The sequence below is a fragment of the Myotis myotis genome, unplaced genomic scaffold, assembly GCF_014108235.1.
Source record: "Myotis myotis isolate mMyoMyo1 unplaced genomic scaffold, mMyoMyo1.p scaffold_m19_p_18, whole genome shotgun sequence".
In the NCBI taxonomy this organism is placed as follows: domain Eukaryota; kingdom Metazoa; phylum Chordata; class Mammalia; order Chiroptera; family Vespertilionidae; genus Myotis; species Myotis myotis.
In genome coordinates this window covers 5,125,596-5,145,791 of record NW_023416322.1, presented here as the reverse complement: position 1 = coordinate 5,145,791, position 20,196 = coordinate 5,125,596, and the positions used below count along the sequence as shown (strand labels likewise).

The 20,196-nt window shown below is 52.6% G+C and overlaps 1 protein-coding gene across 2 annotated transcripts; it reads left to right on the top strand.

Moving 5' to 3' along the window:
- Positions 1–1,482: 1,482 nt before the first annotated feature.
- On the top strand, positions 1,483–19,079 carry ANKRD35 (ankyrin repeat domain 35). 2 transcript variants are annotated; one of them, XM_036343709.1, is made up of 14 exons: positions 1,483–1,695; positions 8,413–8,543; positions 9,496–9,584; positions 9,932–9,996; positions 11,047–11,104; positions 11,288–11,358; positions 11,652–11,758; positions 12,410–12,591; positions 13,141–13,178; positions 13,311–15,257; positions 17,322–17,411; positions 17,653–17,718; positions 18,284–18,384; positions 18,875–19,079. In XM_036343709.1, exons 1-14 carry the CDS (start codon positions 1,657–1,659, stop codon positions 18,879–18,881), a joined length of 2,991 nt encoding a protein of 996 aa, XP_036199602.1. In that variant the 5' UTR covers positions 1,483–1,656; the 3' UTR covers positions 18,882–19,079. The 2 variants fall into 2 exon arrangements, with proteins under 2 accessions (XP_036199602.1, XP_036199601.1); XM_036343708.1 differs by having other exon boundaries at positions 1,485–1,695; positions 13,311–15,320.
- Positions 19,080–20,196: the final 1,117 nt, after the last annotated feature.

Sequence of the window (20,196 nt, the reverse complement as noted above, 5' to 3'; positions counted from 1 at the left end):
GGAATGCCCCAGCAGCAGCCAGTAGCCAGGGAAGGGAGGCCCCAGTGGGCAGCTGGCAGCCGCTAGAGACCCTACCTGTGCACAAATTTGGTGCACTGGGCCTCTAGTTCTTCAATAAGCCTGTTACCTCTTCCTTTGGAGCAGAGCAAGTTTGAGAAACAACTGTAGAAACAACAGGCTCTCTCCAGACATACATGTTCCTTCTTTTCTTCTTCTTGTTGTGCCTTTATTTCTTCATTCTTTCATACTCTCATCAGACATGAAGCACCTAATGTGCGCCAGGCAATGAGAATAATACAAAATACAACTGCTACCATTAAAGAACCCAGTCTAATAGGGAAAACAGATCTGTAAACAAATACAAATACTGAGAGGTGGTTGCTACATGACATAGCAGAATTAGAATTGCGTCTCACACAGTTTGGCACGGTGTGTGTGTGTTTAGGGAGTGGTGGTGGCAGGGTTGTAAGGAAAAACTTTACAGAAAAAAAATTAAGCTTGAGGGACCACCAAGTGTGAGAGGAGGCAGAGGGAGGAGGAACCACCAGCCGGGAGGAAACTGGTGATTAGAACCCCCTGAGCACTGCGCTGTGAAAGCAGCGGGAGATGAGGCTGGAGAAGGCAGGGTGCAGCTCCTGGGAGCCTTCTCAGCCACGAGAAGACTTCGCGCTGTGACCTTTAGGCTCTCTTAGGGTTGAGGGGCTAGCTCGGCCGCAGGGTAGACCAGTTGGCTGGGACTGACTGTTCGAGCCAGAGTTGCTGAGTTTGAATTTAAAAAGCAGATTTTTTTTCCTAAAGAATGCGGAGGAGGGTGGCGTATGCTTAAAACAGAAATTCTCTCCTCTCCCTCTGCCCTTTCCTAACTTACAGGTGCTTTATAGGAGGTTAAACCCGAGCCCCTTCTCCTCAAGTTTTGTTCCCCAGGTTGCGGCGAGCCCTGCTCCATCCACACTACAGGCTCCTCCCATTTCCAAACTGTTCTTTCGGATCCTCCCTGCGCCTGGTTTTGGCCGGGGAACCGGGGGTAGGCAGTGGTTTCTGGATGAGGTTAATGCGACAATGATACAAGCAGAGCGCAGGGGAGAAGCGGAGACTGCCCGCCTCCTGCGGCGCTCGGGGGCGGGGCGGGGCGGGGCTTTGGGTGGTGCTAGGGCAGGGCGGTTGTGGGGAGGGCGGGGCTTGGGGCGGAGCTTCCTCCTGGACCTGCGGGGGCGGGGCTTTGGGTGGTGCTAGGGCGGGGCGGTTGTGGCAGGGGCGGGGCTTGGGGCGGAGCTTCCTCCTGGACCTGCGGGGGGGCGGGGCCGGGGAGGAGTTTTAGCCCAGCCCGCGCGGTTCTGTCTACGGTTAACCGGTCGGAGCTGGGGCGGGTTCGGTTTGGAGGGCGGGGGTGGAGACCGAGCCCAGGTCGCCGCCCAAGACTGCAGGCTTTTTGCCTCCGCTGCGGCGGAGCGGGCAGGGCCAGGGGCGGAGTTTTCAGCGCAGCCCGCGGGTCTGGTCTCTGATTGAGCGCGGCGGCCCTGGGGGCGGGACGGCTCTGCTTTTGACAGCTTGCCCCGGCACAGCCGCGACTGAGTTCAGTGGGTTCGGGATCCTGTGGCCCCTTTCTCCGCGCGTCCCCGTCCCCCCGTGGCCCTGGCCCTGGCCCTGGCCGCGGCCATGAAGCGCTTCTTCTCCTGCTCCAGCTCACAGGTGGCGGTAGGTGCCAAAATGTCTGGGAGTATGGGAACGGGGCTAGGGTCCGAGCCCTGTGGTGACAGGAGTCCTGTGTCCCACCCCGGGGCACCATTTGCCTTTTCCCTTTATAGGTCTTTCCAGATCTTCCTTCCTGCAATGCAGCTCGCCATTCCTGCCTCCCTCAAGACCCTGTCCCCAGCCTCTGCTAACCTCTGACCTCCCCAAGGTGCTTCCCCTTGGCCCTTGCTTGTCCTCCTGTCACCTACAATCCCAGCTCTAGTATGCTTCCTGCAGCCCTTTACCCTTCCGAAGGCCTGTCCTCTACTTCAGCTCAGTCTCTCGGTTCTGAACCATCCTCAAGCTTCCGTACTGTCCCCAGCCCCAGCTCAGCCCTAAGTTCCATTCTGTCGCCCAAATTCAGTCCTGTGCTGTCCTCACAACCCTCCCCTCCCCTATGGTCCTATTCTTGCTGCTTTCTCTCAGCCCAGCAAGTACTCCCAGCCCCGTGCCTTCCCTAGCCCTTCTTCAAGGACTCGTCTCCATCCTTGCACCCGTGCCTCTTCCACGCCCATCCTCTCCCCATTACCGCAGGCTCTCAGACATCACTCCACGCCTCTTTCTAATGGGTGCTCCCCACCAGCAGCCTTCTCCTGTTCTCCCTTCAGCTTCTGCCCCTCCTGCCCCATGGTTGTTGAACCCCACTGTTCCCCCCTTTGCCTGACCCGCCTGCTCTCTGTGGGTTAATCTTACAGTCTGGCCAGCCTCGCCGGCTCTGCCAGAGAAGGCACGGTGCCCAGATCCGGGGAAGTGGCCTGCAGAATTCACCCTGACCAGGTCACTGCAGTGTCTGGTCATCAGACTGGTTCTTGGGCCAGTCAGGGCCTTCCGCCTGCTTCTCCCCAGAATCTTCCTTCACTCTACACCTTCACCCAGTTGGTGAGGGCTTGTCCTGCTTCCTTTGACTGAGTCGGGGGGAGGTGGCGGTGAGAAGAGAGTGGACTCACTCAGAGTTCCCAGCAGAAGCCACTCTACGCTCCGTCCTCTCCCAGAACAAAACACAAGGAAGATTACAGAAGGTGGTGGCTTAGGAAGAGTATCCTTTCTTCTCTGAAGATCTCTTCCTGAGAGACCCCCAACCTGGGGACCACATTTTCTGTGGAGATTGGAATTAAGTACTGGGCATGCCAACGACCTGTATGATACCGCTTGGCCCAGCCTGACTTAGTGATGTCACTCTGAGCCAACGTGGGAAATGTTGAGCGCGCCCGCCCGGCATGGGCAGGCCACAGGAGCCTGGAAGCGAGCTATGAGGCAACAGCAGGAACTCTGTTGAGGCCTGTCCTTGTCCCACTTGTATTTGCTTATCCACTTTGTTTCTACACATTGATCAGCCAATCAAAAGGCGTTCCACTGAATGACTATTATGGGAACCGGAAACGGAGGCTACCCAGACTCTGTGCTAACTCATAATGGTTTTCCTATTCACATGGACGCTTCCCTAGTTACTGAAAGTCCTCCACGGTGCCCCTCCCTTTCAGGTCTGTGGAGTCTTGCATGTGCCTAGGAACGGGGACACTACTTCATTCTACCTGATTTTCCAATCCCTGGTCAGTGCCCTCCTTTCCAAGATGCTGGGTGAGCTACGGGCTGAATGTTGGAATTTGGAAGGATTCCTCCGTCCTTCATCCAGCTCTACAAAGTTTAGGCCAGGAAGGATTTCTGCCCATTCTAAACTCTCCTTCTCATCACAAGGTTATAGGAAGTAAATTGGGTGGATTTAGAACTGTCTGGGAGAAAACTCTTTCCTCAGTCGGGATAGGATCGCTGAATGCTTGGTAATAGGCCAGTTTCAGTGGCAAATTGTTTCCTCATAAATTTCCTCATACCTCTTAAGATAAATTCCTCCACTCCCCACGTCGCTAACCACTCTGGACCCGTTTGTCAGAGAAATAAAATAGCGTGACAACCTCCCTGGTCACTCCTAAAGCCTGGCTTCCCAGTCACACTGGATTGGCCCTGCCCATCCGCACCCCACTGGGTCCAGGGCCAGAGCCCTTCACTCTCAAATGGAGATAAAGACTGAAAAATCACTGATCATCTTCTTTTCTTCTTTTTCTGTAAGATTTTTTATTGATTTTTTAAAAATATTTTTTTATTGATTTCAGAGAGGAAGGGAGAAGGGAGAGAGAAACATTAATGATGAGACAGAATCATTGATCGGCTGCCTCCTGCATACCCCCTACTGGGGATTGAACCTGCAACCCACGCATGTGCCCTTGACTGGAATTGAACCTGGGACCCTTCAGTCCCCAGGCTGACACTCTATCCACTGAGCCAAAATGGCTAGGGCTTGATTTTTTTTAAAGAGGGAAGGAGGGAGGGACAGGGAAAGAGAGAAACATCGATGTGAGAGCATCATCAGCTGCCTTCCTGCACACCCCCTACTGGGAATGGAGCCCCAAATGGGAATCGAACCCCCAGCGACCTCTGGGTGCATGGGATGATGCTCAAGCAACTGAGCCACACAGGCTGGAGCCTGATCATTTTAAAACTAATCTAAGTTATCCAGAATATAGGAAATTGAGCAAACAGACAAAAATCAGCTGTTATAACCTTATTTTAGTCAAGTAAAGGAAGCTTTTGAGGAGGGCGTCTTACATATTAGCTTACTCTGCCTTTGCAGGAAGTAGGCCAGAAAATAGCTTTAAACAGTTGGGACTGAATCAGTTTAGAGAAATGTCAGTTGCATTTTAAAAACTGAGAGTCAGCTCCTGGTTCCGGTGGCCACTCTTCCTCTGCTGTTGGTGTGCTGTGTCTTGGTGGGAAGCTTACGGGTGCACAGCCAGAGAGAAGTTGCAATTACTTTTACCAAGGCCCCCTAATCTTAACTACAGAAATACAACGCTTATTCTTGTATTTGAATCTGCTGATTAATTTGGTAATTGCTCCCTTGAGGCTGTGATGGTAATCCAGGACCTCTTTTCCAAGGTGCTGGGTGAGCAATGGACTAGATCTTGGAATTTAGAAGCATATCTCTGCCTTTCTCCACCCTGCTCCGCAGAGCTTTGGCCATGAAGAATTTCCACCTATTCTAAATTCTTCTTCGTATAACAAGATTGTAGGAAGTAAATCCAGTGGGTTTAGAACTGTCTATCTGGAAAGAAAAGTGTCTACTTTGCTAGGAAACACTGTTATCATCTAGACAGCCTAGCTGTTAAGCATTGGCTGATATGAGCAAGATCTCTTCCGTCCACTCCCCTGTACGGAGAATTCTGAGCCCAGGAACTCCAAATTTGCCCCCGTTAACATAAAAAAAACATTGAAACCTGTAAAGAATTTTTGTGAGTTTATTTGAGCCAAACTGTCGACATATGCCCGGAAGCAGAACCTCAATGAATTGAGAGAATGTTCCGGAGAACGGCTGGTTACATCTGTATTTATACATTGCAATCAAAAGAAAGGGACATAGGTGGGTTACATGAAATTCATTGGTGATAGACTAGAGAGGCGGGAGAAAGCAAAGCAGGGAAACGCCTGGGATTGGATAAAAAGTAAAATGATTGACACATACTTAGGTGGGTGCAGGAACAATTAACATAACAATGAAGGAATTTGTGGTGTCTGTCCTGGAGCCCAAGCACATTAATTAGGTTGTGCCCCAAGGGGTCCAGAAAAAGGGAAGTTACAACTTACCCAGACATTTCAAGGGTATGCTATCATAGATACAAAAAGACAGATTGGCTCAGTTAAGGTAAAGGTTGACCTTGTCAGTGAAGATACCGGCCTACGATGTAATTACCTGCTATAACTGCTTTTAGTTAAAGTTTCATTTCAGACCATCCTTTGTGGTGACTTTAGGTCTCTGAGTTTGCAAGACTGCCATGTAGGCCTTCCCTGACCTTGTCAGGTCAGCATGTGGCCCCTTTCGTCCATAGCCCCAAAAGGCTAAAAGAATGGGGCTTCAACAAACATTTATTGTGAACCTACTATGTGCCAGACAGTGCTAGGTGCTTTATGTCATTTAGAAACTGATGTTCAGAGAAGTTTTCACATGCCTAAATTCACAAGGATAGGAAGTGTTAGAATCGGGATTTTAAACGGAGGACTTCACACTGAGGTCAGCTGACCGCAGTGGCTGTGCTGAAGGCGTAGTGCTAGCTCTCTGCTTGTTCTGAGGGTGACCCAGCACCCAAGGGACGCTGAATAAGGTGTTCTTACACCTCAGTCTGTTGGTATGTGGAGCAATCGTTTTGCTTATTTTGTCCTTTGAGAACGAACCTGCTTGGAGACTCTCTGTGCAGAAAGGTAGCGTCTGAGAGTGGGCGGCCCTGCCCTGAGGCAGTCTTAGGCTGCTTATTTGGAAATAGGTAAAATGTCTCCCATCACTGGGTAGGAGTGTGGTCTGGTGGTGAAGAACTGGCATTGGGCAGCAGGGGGCCTCGGTTCTAATCTCAGCGTTCCTGCCCTGTTGTGGTGTGTCTGCACAGTTATTTGACCTCAGTGGGCTTTGGTTCCGTCTTCTGTCACACAGATAAAATAATATCAGCCCTCACCACTTTCCAGGGAGGTTGAGGGGCTGGTTGAAATAGCATCAAGTGAAATAGCGTAAAGGCCTCTGAGGATTTACAAGTGTGTCCTGGCGTCTCACCCCTAAACCATCTCCCCTGGGTCATTTTATGGTTGGGACATTTAAAATCTGTCCTGTTTTTTGATGGATAATGTGCCCTAGCTATGTAAACAGTATCTGAAAATGAGTTATTTGGCTTCCATTGGCCCTATATTTTTCCACCTCCTCCCATAGCCTCTTCCTTGTTGAGATTATACCCATAAAATGCAATGTGCCTCCAGCAAAGCCCGGCACTTCCTGTTTTGTTATAAGGATGCCATGCACTTGTGTAGCTCTTCAGTTTACAAAAGAGATTTTATACACATTAGTTCATTTACTGCTCACAGCACGACGAGGCAGTCTTTCTTTTCCACACGTGACAGAGGAGGAGACAGGTGAGAGGTGTGAAAAGGCTTACTCCAGGTCAGTCACACAGCTGAGAATGTAGCTGAACCAGACCCCAAACTCGGGCCTGCTAACAAAGCCCCCCTGCGGCCCTTCTCACCGTCCACGGGTCTTTGCATCCCCTCTTCCTTTCCTTCACCTTCTCTGGGTCAAACCAGGCTTTTCTGTGCCTTTAGCCCTGGATGGTTTTACCCAGCTCTCCCTCTCACACCCTGTGATACTTCAATTATTGTAATTACCCCATCACCTGGAGAAAGTCACGCTGAAATAATGGAACAATGCATGCCCAGGTGTGGCCTTATCTGGGACAGCTGCTCCCTGTCAGAAGCAGGGGAAGGTGGGGAGGGAGGGGTAGGCGAGAGGCCTCTGCTGCCTCCTCAAACCTAGGAGAGACCTGTATTTGCCTTTTGGCGGTGGTTGCCCTGAAAGGGAAGAGCAACTAGGTAATGGGCAGAGATATGAGATGGGAAAACCGAAACCCTGTGCTTCTCCTCCCAGTTTTGGGGCCCAAAGCCAATGGGTAGATAGTGGGACTCAGGGCTGTGACCTGACGTTAGGTGCCTTGATTCCCCAAATATCTGAAGACAAAAAGCAGAGCAGCATGGGAAGCTGAGAGGCAATGGGAGCCCAATCAGGAGTGGTCAGTTGGTTCCGTTTGCTCCAGCAAAACCCCGAGAGCAAAAGGGAAGGGAGTCTGAGGCTGTGCACCCAAAGGATAATCATAATGATGGTTAAAAAGGCATCTGAAATGCTCTGCATCCAGCACTCAAAACGATTTTTAAAAAATATACTTTATTGATTTTTTACAGAGAGGAAGGGAGAGAGATAGAGAGTTAGAAACATGGATGAGAGAGAAACATCGACCAGCTGCCTCCTGCACACTCCCTACTGGGGATGTGCCCGCAACCAAGGTACATGCCCTTGACCGGAATCGAACCTGGGACCCTTCAGTCTGCAGGCTGACGCTCTATCCACTGAGCCAAACCAGCTAGGGCTCAAAACGATTTTTAATTCAGTAGTCCAAGCACCTTCTGATCCAGGGCTGGCAATAACCAGAAGAGGTGCTTGGTGGCATATGAACTGGTGGTATGTAACTGCTCACCTAATGAGGACCATGTGATCTAGGCTGATTGGGACATTGAAAGGCCCTCAGGGATGTTACTTTCCCCTGGCTTGGCATCTTCCTAACCATCTCCTTCCTTTCTGTCCATCCTCACCCGAGGATACTTTCCCATTGACTTTTAGGGAGATTGGAAGAGAGAGGGAAAGACAAAGAGAAACATCAATGTGAGAGAAACACATGGATTGGTTGCCTCCTGCACGAGCCCCGACTAGGGCCCGATTGGGGGAGGAGCCTGCAACCAAGGTATGTGCCCTTGACCGGAACCTGAACCCAGGACCCTTTGGTCAACAGGCCGACGCTCTAACCCAGGGGTCCTCAAACTACGGCCCGTGGGCCACATGCAAATACAAATATTGTATTTGTTCCCGTTTTGTTTTTTTACTTCAAAATAAGATATGTGCAGTGTGCATAGGAATTTGTTCATTGTTTTTTTTAAAACTATAGTCGGGCCCTCCAACGGTCTGAGGGACAGTGAACTGGCCCCCTGTTTAAAAAGTTTGAGGAACCCCCCCCTGCTCTAACCACTTAGCAAACTGGCTAGGGCAGTCTCCTTCCTTTCTCCACTCCACCCTCACCTAAACCACAATCTGTGGCTCTGCACCAGGTGGAGAGATGGAACCGCCGTGACCAGAAGCTGCTGGAGGCCGTGCAGCGGGGGGACGTGGGGCGCGTGGCCGCCCTGGCCTCCAGGAAGTCTTCCCGACCCACCAAGCTAGACGCCAACGGCCAGTCCCCGTAAGTCCGTCCCCGGGACCCACCTTTGGCATGTGATTCCCTTTGAAAACTCCAACCCCAATATGTCAGAGGACAGGGAACGCCTACAACTTCAAGGCCCTTTTTGTCCTAATAAGTCTTTGCTACCTATCAAGTGCGGCACAAAGTGAGGGAAGAAGATATTGTCTCTGAGCTCCATCCACCTCACAACCCAGCTTACAAAACTGACCAAAGAGGACATAAAGCCCACGAAACAAACAGGAAACGGACCCATACAGTAAATCGAGTATTTCTGCATTGCACAGAGAGGAGGGGGGGTGTGCTTGGAAAGTTCAGAATGAAGTGGTAGCTACGAGAGTCACACGGCTAAGAGGAGTGAGTAGGACAAGAAGGATATTGCTTCTCGTCTCTGCCCAAGTCGGCTTCCCCTGTCCAGCCCTCTGCTCTGGTCTGGCTGACCCTTCCTGTGACACGGCCAGTCTGGGAAGGGGCCTGGACGCCCTGCCATAGTCTGACATTGCTTGGGACCCGTAGCTCTTATTTCTATATCTGCTTCCAGCATCCTCTCACTCATGACAGTAGGCCATAGAGCAGTGATGGCGAACCTATGTCACGCGTGTCAGAGGTGACACGCAAACTCATTTTTTTGGTTGATTTTTCTTTGTTAAATGGCATTTATATATATAAAATAAATATCAAAAATATAAATATTTGTTTTACTATGGTTGCAAATATCAAAAAATTTCTATATGTGACACGGCACCAGAGTTAAGTTAGGGTTTTTCAAAATGCTGACACGCCGAGCTCAAAAGGTTCGCCATCACTGCCTTAGAGCCCTCTCTTTCTCAGTAAGTCGGGCCAGGGGAGTTTCCCTCTCTGCTCTTGGGATTGGCCTTGGTGTAGCAGGCAGTGATTATTAAGATTACGAAGATTCTCCCATTCCTCATCCCCTGGTCCCTTCATCCTTCTGCAGCTTTCATCTGGCAGCCTCCAAGGGCCTGACAGAATGTCTGACTATCCTGCTTGCCAATGGGGCCGACATCAACAGCAAGAATGAGGACGGTGAGTCAGACTGGGCCATGCTGCTTGCTTTTCCCTCTATGGCAGCCGTGGGGGCCGGTGCGGGGCCCTGCTGGAGGTTCCCAATCAGCCCCTGCTTCTTTCCTCAGAAAGCCTGGCCGGCACCCTCCAGAGGTTCCCCTCCCTGTCAGCTGGGTACACCTTACCCCCCTCCACCTCCACCACGTGTACCGGGCACCTGGGGAACAGGAATTTCTGGCCCCATGTGCCTGAGAGCTTCTCTCTCTAATCTCCCTTTGATTATCTGTTCGTCTCTTGCCTTCCCTCCCTGTGAGTCACTGGCCCGCATAGGGCCACCCACCTGCCTCTCTTCCTCCTCCTCTTTCCAGGAAGCACCGCCCTGCACTTGGCCACCATCTCCTGCCAGCCACAGTGCGTCAAGGTCCTGCTGCAGGTAGAGCAACCCCTCGATACTCCTCCTGTGAAGGGAAGAAGTGGACCCCGAGTTTCCAAACTTTGTTTGAAGTCACAAGCAATATTTAATCAAATATACCTCTCTCCTCACTGAGAGAGCTGGTGATAATTGATTCTTTAATTCACAAACATTTATTTAACACCTACTATGTGCAGGCCCTGCACTTATGCTGCCCTTGAGGGCAGGTCATAAAGTAGAGTTGGCAGGGACTGACTGCCCCACAGTCAATATGCATGTTTTTTATTTTATTTTATTTATTTTTATTTTTTTTAATTGATTTTTTACAGAGAGGAAGGGAGAGGGATAGAGAGTTAGAAACATCGATGAGAGAGAAACATCAATTAGCTGCCTCCTGCAAACTCCCCACTGGGGATGTGCCCGCAACCAAGGTGCATGCCCTTGACCGGAATCAAACCTGGGACCCTTGAGTCTGCAGCTCTATCCACTGAGCCAAACTGGTTAGGGCAATATGCTTGTTTTGAGCCCCGCCATTGGTGAGCCACTTCAGAGACTGGCTGCTGTGATGATGATGGGCAGGCAGAAGGAGGGCAGAGAGTTTCAAATTAAACCAAAATCCTACTGTCTGTCTTTGAGGCATTCATAGTCTAGAGCACAAAGGAAAATATACATGTGAAATGACATGTGGACAATTAATAAATAAGTTTCCAAAAGTATGAAGGCCAACAAGTCATTGGGCCCACGGCCGTTCTGCTTTTGTTCTTCCCAGCCCTTTGCAAGATTCCCAATTACGATCCTAAAGTACCGGCAATGACCCGGGCGTTACTGTCCTACCAGGCTTATTTATCCGTAACCGGATGTTTCTCAGGCCCTAGGCTTAAGAACCAGGGCTGAAATTCAAGGCTGCCTGTCACCTGTAAGAAATGGAATGGGCCTGCCGAGCAGTTGGACAAAGCTATGATCCTCCCACCCCTCCCTGTCATAATTAGGAAGCTGGGGACCCCACGGTGGGTATGGGATGAGAACGCTAACACTCTGTTCCATGCGGCTTCCCTTTGTGGCTCTTCCCAGCACGGTGCCAATGAAGATGCTGTGGATGCAGAAAATCGTAGTCCGCTGCACTGGGCAGGTGTGTGCCAGGAGACTGTGGGCACAGGGCTGCGGGGAAGATAGGGGAGGCAGGGAGGGGAGGCTAACGTTTGGTGGAGAGGGCAGGGCTGATACTAAGATAGTTGGAGGGGATGTTGGGTCACGATCTGACTAGGTGCACTTCCTGCTCCCCTTCGCCCAACCATCCCTCAACCCTCCCCAGCTTCCTCTGGCTGTGCCTCAAGTGTGCTCCTGCTGTGTGACCATGAGGCCTTCCTGGATGTCCTGGACAATGTGAGTGTCAGCGGGACCCTGGCCAGTGCCCTGCACCGGCGGGCTGCTGCTCTCCCTGAGCTTGATTAGCTAACTTCTGTGAGCAGGGGTTGGACAGCACCACCTTTCCTCCCTCCCGCTCCTCTTCCTCACAGAGAGGGTAAGCCTTATCTTCTGGAGTGCTTTCAACCCTTCCAAAGGGGTGTTTAGCCCCTAGGCTGGGCTTTTCTCCTGGAGAGGTGTGGGGAGAGGGAGCTGGTAGGATCGTGCAAACCTCTGGCTTCTCATGAACTCTCTTTCCACAATCTGTGCAGGATGGACGCACACCCCTGATGATCGCCTCGCTGGGCGGTCACGCAGCTATCTGCTCACAGTTACTGCAGAGAGGCGCCCGAGTCAATGTCACAGACAAGGATGACAAGTGAGCCCTCCCCGTCTTCCCAGCCCAATCCAGGCCCTGGCTCATCTAGGAAGGAGCCACTGGACAAAGCGTGCATGTGTGTGTGTGTGTGTGTGTGTGTGTGTGTGTGTGTGTGCAGGTTGGTCTCTGTGTTCTTGGTCTCTTTCCTTCTGAGTGGTGGCTTACAAGAGATCTCCTCTGTTTCACTGTTTTCCTCTTGAGACGGGAAGAAAGTTTTCCTTATACTCTTTTATTCAGCTGCTGTCACCACCAGCTTCCTAACTTGGGAAGCAGAATCAATACCTCCGGACTCATTAGTTTAATTTACTGGTTTTCAAACTATCTTCCGAGCAATGAAACCCTTCTCTCCAATGAAGAATTTATGCAGAATCTTAATATGTAGAGCAGAGAAAAATGAAGCCCTTGCCATCGGCCCTGCTTTCTGATGCTGCAGCTCCAGGAATGGCATTTGAAAAGTTCTGGTCTCGCCCGGCTGGCATAGCTCAGTGGTTGAGTGTTGACCTATGAACCAGAAGGTTGTGGGCTCAGTCCCCAGTGTGGGGTGCGCAGCAGGCAGCCAATCGATGACTCTATCTCATCACTGATGTTTCTATCTCTCTCTCCCTCTCCCTTCCTCTCTGAATATATGTATATATTTGTCCTAACCCACAGGTCAGCTCTGATCCTGGCCTGCGAGAACGGCAGCGCCGAAGTGGCTGAGCTGCTCCTGAGCCATGGAGCGGACGCGGGGGCGGTGGACAGCGCGGGCCACGATGCTCTGTATTACGGCCTGCGCACACAGGACAAGGCACTGCGGAAGCTGCTGCAGCAGGCCCTGAGCTGGCGGCGGGGAGGTGAGCCAGTTCCCTTTTGTATCTTCAAGATCCTCCCCAGTGGCTCAGAGAAGCTCCTTAGAAGCCCATTTGTCCCCATGGAAACAGTCCACCTGACGAATAATTGCCACCGTGGTCCAGAGTTTGCTTATTTATTGCTGCTGCTATGAGATGACCCCACGTTCCCCAAAGCAGGGCCACCGAGTTCCTTAATGAAGCCCTGTCTTACTCAAGGCAGCTCTGGCTGGCGCTATCGCTAGGACTCCTGAGCTGTGATTGAACATCTCTGTGTGGTTTCCCAGTCAATCTCTCCCCCCGCTGGACTGTAAACGCCCCAGATGACAGGCCATGTCTGTTTTATTCACTGTTGATATCCTAGTGCCTATAACAGCGCCTGGTATAGTGTCCAATAAAGTGAGTGAACAAAATGAGTGAGCTGGGGCAGGAAGCAAGGCTGCTGGGTTGAAGAGGAGTGGCTCCCGGCTCTAGGAAGGCTGTGTGGTGAGGGTTAGGACACTGCGGCCACTCCTCTCAGTGAGAGTCACATTGTCCTCATGTCTTTTCATACAGGTCAGGGGCTAGTTCAACACCCAGATGCTGCATCTAAGGTAAGACCCTCAGTGCCTCCCTTCCGACCCACCCAGGCCATCCCACCGGGATGCCTCCCAGGCGGGAGGCCCTCCCGGGGCTGGGATAGCTGCCCTGGCTCCCCGTCAGTCACTCTTCTGTCTCCTACACAGGCCTCTCCATCTGAACCTCCGGTGGGTTCTCCGCCCAAGAGCCCCCGGGGGGCAGAGCCCGGGGTGGAGCAGGAAAAGGAGCGAGAGGATGTGTGCTCAGAGGAGTGGAAGTGGAAGTACGAGGAGGAGCAGAAGAAAGTTTCTCAGTTGGAGCAGGAGCTGATGGGAAAGACAGAAGAGAGCAAGGCTCAGGCTGCAGCCTACCTGGGCCTGGCCAACCAGATCCGGGAGCAGGTGCAGGAGCTGGGGCGGCTGCTCTTCCGGGAGCCCAGAGCTCCAGGCGGGCCGAGTCCTGGTATCCGTCCTGGAGGGGATGGCATGGAGCAGGGCTGCCCCCTGGACCTGCTGGCTGAGGGCATACGAGAGCTAAAGAAGCAGCAGCAGGCAGTAGCCGCAGCCGCAGCCAACCCAGTGTTAGCTGCCAAGAAGACCGAAGATTCGGCCCCCTGGGAGATGTATTATGAAGCCCATGGAAGGTCCCAACCAGAACAGGGGCCACCCCAGGGCCCGGTGTCTGAGATCCCGGGGGAAGCCACAGGGCAGCAACAGACGACTGTCGGTGGGCAGGCCCTTGGCCCTGAGCATGCAGACCAGCCGCATGCTGGCCAGAAGGAGAGGCCGAAGGCCCCAGGGGCGGAAAGAGCAGGCACAGCAGCTGAAGCAGTGGGCATAGCAGCCATGAACCAGCTACTGCTACAACTGAGGGAGGAGCTGGCTGCCGCGTGGCGAGAGAAGGATGCTGCCCTGGGGGCTTTGTCAAGACCCGTCCTGGAGGGAGTTCTGGGGAAGTCCCGGGCGGAGGCCACAGCGGCCGCCTGGGAGAAGATGGAGGCCAGGCTGGAGCAGGTGCTGCTGAAGCTGGATCGGGCCAAGGCGGGGCTGCGAGCGACCCCTGCGACCCCTGCCCAGGAGTCCAGAGAAGGAGCCCCAAAGGCAGGCTCAGACACCATCCCCAAAGAGGATGGAGAGAAGGCGACGGGGGCTCCCGGGACCCAGCGGGAGTCTCCAGGGGCCCCGGGCAGGCCGCAGACGCCGGGAGGAGGGCTGGCCAAGGGAATGCTGGAGAAGGAGGTGTCGGCCCTGAGACTGAGCAACAGCAACTTGCTGGAGGAGTTGGGGGAGCTGGGCCGGGAGCGGCAGCGGCTGCAAGGGGAGCTGCAGTCCCTGAGCCAGCGGCTGCAGCGGGAGTTTGTGCCCCGGCCCGTGGCGCAGGTCCAGCTCCAGCAGCTGCGGCGGAGCGTGGGGCTCCTGACGGACGAGCTGGCGGTGGAGAAGGAGGCCACCGAGAAGCTGCGGAGGCACCTGGCGTCCCAGAGCAGCGGCCTCCGAGGGCTGTGGGACTGCCTGCCCCCCGACCTGGTGGGCAAGGCCGGTGCCCGGGGCCCCGGCCCCGAGCCCCTGCAGGAGCTGCAGGCCTGCATCAGCGCCCTGGTCGCCAGGCACCGCGAGGCGCAGCAGGTGCTGGCGAGGCTGGAGGAGGAAAACCAGCGGCTGCGGGGAGCCCCCGGCCGGCACCCGGAGCCGGGCCGCTCCTCCCAGGTGACAGCACCCCCGGAGGTGGCCGCTTTGGAGCAGGACCTGGGGCAGCTGGAGGAGGAGCTGCGCGCCGTGCAGGCCTCGATGCGCGGGAAGAGCCAGGAGATCGGGAAGCTGAAGCAGCTGCTGTACCAGGCCACGGAGGAGGTGGCCGAGCTGCGCGCGCGGGAGGCGGCCAGCCTGCGGCAGCACGAGCGGGCGCGCAGCTCGCTGGCGGCCCAGGCCCAGGCGTGGGGCCAGGAGCTGAAGGCCCTGCTGGAGAAGTACAACTCGGCCTGCCGCGAGGTGGGCCGCCTGCAGGAGGCCGTGGCCGACGAGCGCTGCCGAAGCGGGGACCTGGCGGCCCGGGCCACGGAGCAGGAGCGCCAGGCCAGCGAGATGCGCGGGCGCACGGAGCAGTTTGAGAAAACGGTGGGGCTGCTGAGAGAGAAGATGGAGCATCTTCTGGGGGCTTGCCAGGACAAGGAGGCCAAGGTGATGAGATCGGGCGCCGGGGGAGGTTTGCTAACTGCACCTACCTTTGGTTCGTCAGGTGAATCCCTCCCAAACAGAACGCCAGCCATTTGCAAGGATGGCGCTATGTTCTCTGGGTCTAAGGTGGTTTGGGGTTGAGATTGCAGGTGAGGGCTGGCAGTGTGACTCAGTGGTTGAGCATCCACCTATGGACCAGGAGGTCAGGTTCCATTCCCAGTCAGGCCATGTGCCTCGGTTATGGGCTGGATCCTCAGCGTGGAGCGTGCAGGAGGCAGCGGATCAGTGATTCTCTCTCATCATTAATGTTTCTCTCTCCCTTCCTCTCCGAAATCAATATATATATATATTGGAGGTGAGGTGTAAATAGAAGAGAGAAAGGGGCTTAGGTGTTAAAATCTGGACTCTGGTTTTAGAAGCCATGTGGTGGGGCTACCACCTGTGGAGTACTGTGGTTTATTAGCATTTTCACTTAGATCATGCTTTAGCCTGAGAGCAGGTCTGATGATACAGTGGTTGCTGTGGTTTTGCTAAGGTTCTGAGAAGGTGATTCACGGCTGATTAAGAAAAGTAGACCAGGCTACAGGCCCACTTCACCTTCCCTTCAACCCGAGTAGATTCTGCAAAAGATTCCCATTGGCAGAGAGCGCCAATGCAAAGTAACAAGTTTGAAAAACGCCGTGTTCCATACCCGAGTTTCCTAATGATTGCTCCAAAAGTCACCACTCTGCATGTGTCTAGGGCAGGGGTGGGCAAACTTTTTGACTCGAGGGCCACAATGGGTTCTTAAACTGGACCGGAGGGCTGGAACAAAAGCATGGATGGAGTGTTTGTGTGAACTAATATAAATTCAAAGTAAACATCATTACGTAAAAGGGTATGGTCTTTTTTTTTTTTAGTTTTATTCATTTCAAACGGGCCAGATCCGGCCCGCGGGCCGTAGTTTGCCCACGGCTGGTCTAGGGGCATGTTTTATGAATTCTTAAAAAAAAAAAAAAATCAATTTATAAATGAATTTGGTAATTCTAGAACTTTACCTGTGAAATGAATTCAGACTTCTTATTCAAATTTGTGTACATGATCAAATGTATAATGATTCAAAAATATAGGGAGCACATGTTTTACATAACACACAGTGCATACAAATAGAAAAAAAGTTATACAGAATAGGAATCAGTGTGGGGTGGGGCCAATTAAAGAAAGGACGGGTTTCTGTTGGTGTGGAAGGAGAAGAGGAAAGAGAGCAAATGGGTAAAAGAAAATAGTGTAGTGGATGTTGGACTGATATCGTCTGGATTTCTATTTCAGTTTCAAAACGTACTGATTGAACGAGTGAGTTATCTCACCTCCAATCTTAACACCCAAAGCACCTTAGACCCAGAGAACATAGCGCGATCCTTGCAAAATCGAGTGAGCCTTGGAGTCTGCAAGTCTCAGGTTTTTTCATGTATAAGATGAGGCTACTATTAGGGTTGCTGTGAGGATTACATTAAATAAGACATTGTATTTAAAATCCTCGGAATGATTTTTTGAAAGTGGTAAGTGCTCAATCAGGTATTTTTGTTATTCTCACTCCCACCACCCCTCCTCCTGCTGGTTATCCTTAACCGCATCTGTGCGGTAGCCTCACAACCACAAACACTCATCTCCATTTCGCTCAGCGGTCAGCAGCCAGAAGTGGTTCAGGACCCAGTGCAGACTTAAGAGCATGGACCATTAAGTCAAAAAGATCTTGGTTCAAGTCCTATGTCATCACTTATTAGCTGTATGATTTTGACAAATTAATTTAACAATAGGTGAGTAATACTACTTCCTTCAGAGAAGTGTTGTTCCTCCCAGAACAGAAGTAGAGCTGTTTTGAGTATGACATGTGACAAGGCGTGTAAAAGCATCTGGCACATAGTTCATACTCAGCAAAGGGGAGCTGGCCTTGACCCTGGGTGGTGGCGGGTGGGGGGGGGGGGTGGGCATGACTTGGGCCTCACTGGTTCCCTTTGGCCTCAGATCAAGGAGTTGTTGAAGAAGGTGGAGCAGCTTTCAGAGGAAGTCCTAGCAGTTCGGGGGGAAAATGCTCGCCTTGCCTCGCAGCTGCGGGTATGTTTTGTCCCTTAGGGAAATGGTCACGGCTAGAGAAGAGGGTGGACAGGGGAAGTGATGTGGGAGAATTCTGGGAATCGCAGAGACCTGTTCAGGCAGTGGTCCAGGCTGGGCTAGTGAGGGGTCGAGGGAGACCATCGGGCCCAGCTGACCACTTAATTTTATTGTTCCTCATGCTTGGGGGTCAGGGTGAGTATGGGAGGGTGGGCACATAACCCCCATTGATGCTCACCCCCAGGATTCTCAGAAGAACCATGAAGAGATCATCTCTACCTATAGAAACCATCTCCTGAGTGCTGCTCAGGTGAGCAAGGGGGAGGGAGGCACAGAGAGTTGGGTAGGGAGGACTGCATTTGGGGTCCCTTTTCTTACCCACACATATTTGTCATTTCCCAGAAAGCCAGCCTTTAGATGTTCTAGTGCCAGGTCTCTGGCTCTCCTGAGATATGAGAATGTGAGGGGGAGAGGTGTTTGTCCCCCCCTTTTCAATTCCTGACCCACGGTAAAGCCCTTTCCTGTCCCTTATGCCCTTTCTCAATTCCCTCCTCGGCCTATGTACCCCTCACCAAGGAAGAGGAGGTGGGGGGCTCGCTCCTCTATTAGGACTATTAACTACAAAGGATCTAACGCTTACTGTGCACCGGAAGCTTTGCATCAGATTCAGGGTTGTAACCGTCACAGCAGGCCTGAAAAGTAAACATCATTGCTTTCCTTGAAAAGATTAGGAAACATCCTTGAAGTTAAATACTGTTTAAGTTAGAGCTCGTCCTCGTTTAGCAAACAGCATTCCACCATTCCTCAGGGCCTCTCCCTCACCTGTCTCCCCATTTTCTGTTCTTCTCCCTTCCTTTCTTTCCTGCCACCCCCAGGGCTACATGGAACAAGACGTATACAATATCCTGCTGCGAATCCTCAGCAGGCAGGAGAAGAGGGGCAGCGCGGGCCGGGAGGGGCCGGGGATTCCTCTCCTGTGAGTTGTGGGTGAGCCCGATGGGGGCAGGAGCTTGGAGAAAGGACTGGGGAAAGGAGGCTCAGGATGGGAACTGGAGTCTCCGTTTGCTCCAGGTGGTGGCTGACACTGGGGAGTCCTGTGCCCCTGAGCATCTGAAGTGAGGGTCACTGAGAAGTCACAATAATGGGCATCACTAGGTGGAGTCAGGAATCCGTGCCCGAGGGGGCTGACCTGGGATGGAGACAGAAGGGGAGTTGCCTCTTCTACGGTCTGGGATAGAGATGCCAGTAAACGAGGAGTGATGGTGGGACAGTTGTTTCCTAGGGGAGGACTCTACAAATGGCAGACTCTCTCCCTCACCCCCACACCATGCATTCAAAGAATGGTCTTCTCTCATATTGCTCCCCAGCCCAGAGCGAGGAGGATCCCCTTTGGCATCTTGGCATGGGCGGGAGGAGACCGAGGATATGGAAGTGTGTGCATTTCATCCTTGACTTTCTTCTTGCAGGGAATAAGAGCACCCCTGGTTGCCAGAGGCTCCATCAGGCTGTAGTGGGGGGGAGGTTGGCCATTAGGGATAGTGTGGGTGAGCTTCGCCTGACATGAGGGAGCGCAGACCTGAGAATCGGAACCCTGGAATCAGCATGGATGAAACCAGAGGAGGTACTGATCGAAGCCAGCTCTGTAACAAATAAAGCAGGGGCAACACGATACTAGGTGTCATTGTTTTTCTGTTTAAGGTGGGGGCAGGAATCTTTTTCATCATAAATGGCTCCATCAGCCAGCAGCTTTTAAACTTTATGGTCCACAGTTAGAAATACATTTTACATCCTGTGTGGACATACCGGAAATAGTATGTCTCCTTACTATTTCTATTCTAGCCTATTCTCTGCTATTATTCTCCACTGAAAAAATACTGGTCAAAATACATCCACGAATGAGTCAAGACTCAGTGTGAAAAGCAGCCCTCTGTGGAAATGGGGATGGGCACCCTTCCTTTGTCTTCAACAAATCCGTCTCTGACTGACCAACAGCTCTAATCGCGTTCTGCCTTGGGACTCCCGAGTCCACTGTTTGAGGAGGAGACTCCGGGAGGCGTGGATTTTCTGAGATGTATAATCTAAAATATTCCATCATGTGCTAAACCATGGGTTTAGGTTGGAAGCACATGGTCTCATGTGGTCAGTGTTCTTTGCCCCGGGAGCAAAGAGGGATGAAAAGTCTGATTCCAGGGAGAGGGATGAAGGGACACTCAAAGTTGGCTTCTTCCCTGAGGTTCTGTTCTCAGACTGAAAAAAACGCCTCTCTCTTGGCCACTTCCCATGGTCTCCTCTCCTTCCTGTTTGTCCAGTAGCCAAATTGCTAGGTGAGAATGAGGCAGCGAAGCCCTCCAAAATCTGGAATTTTGGCTTGGTGCCTCCCCGCGCCCCCCCCCCCCCCCCCCCCCCCCCCAAGGATCCCTCTCCATTCCTTTTCTCAGCCTGCCCCTGCTGGAGTATGTGGGGGGTGGGGTGGGGTGTCAGCCTACAGTGGTTTGGCAGTAAGGAGACTGACTGGGTTGAGAGGAGTGGGGAGGGGCTGCCATGGAAGACGAGGCCCACACAGGGCTGCACTGTCCGGCTGCGTTTGGCCAGGAAAAGAGCAGCGTAGGTCAGGCCCTAGAGAAGATGCGGGTCAGCTGTGGGGTTCGTGTGGCTGGGCTCAGGACTGCTTTAAGGCTGGGAGGATGGAGACAAGAAGGACTGATGCAGAAAGGGAAAAGGAGGTGCAGCTGCCAAGAGGAAGAGCATGAAAAAGGTCCAAATCATTTCTATGAAGGGGAACCTCCTC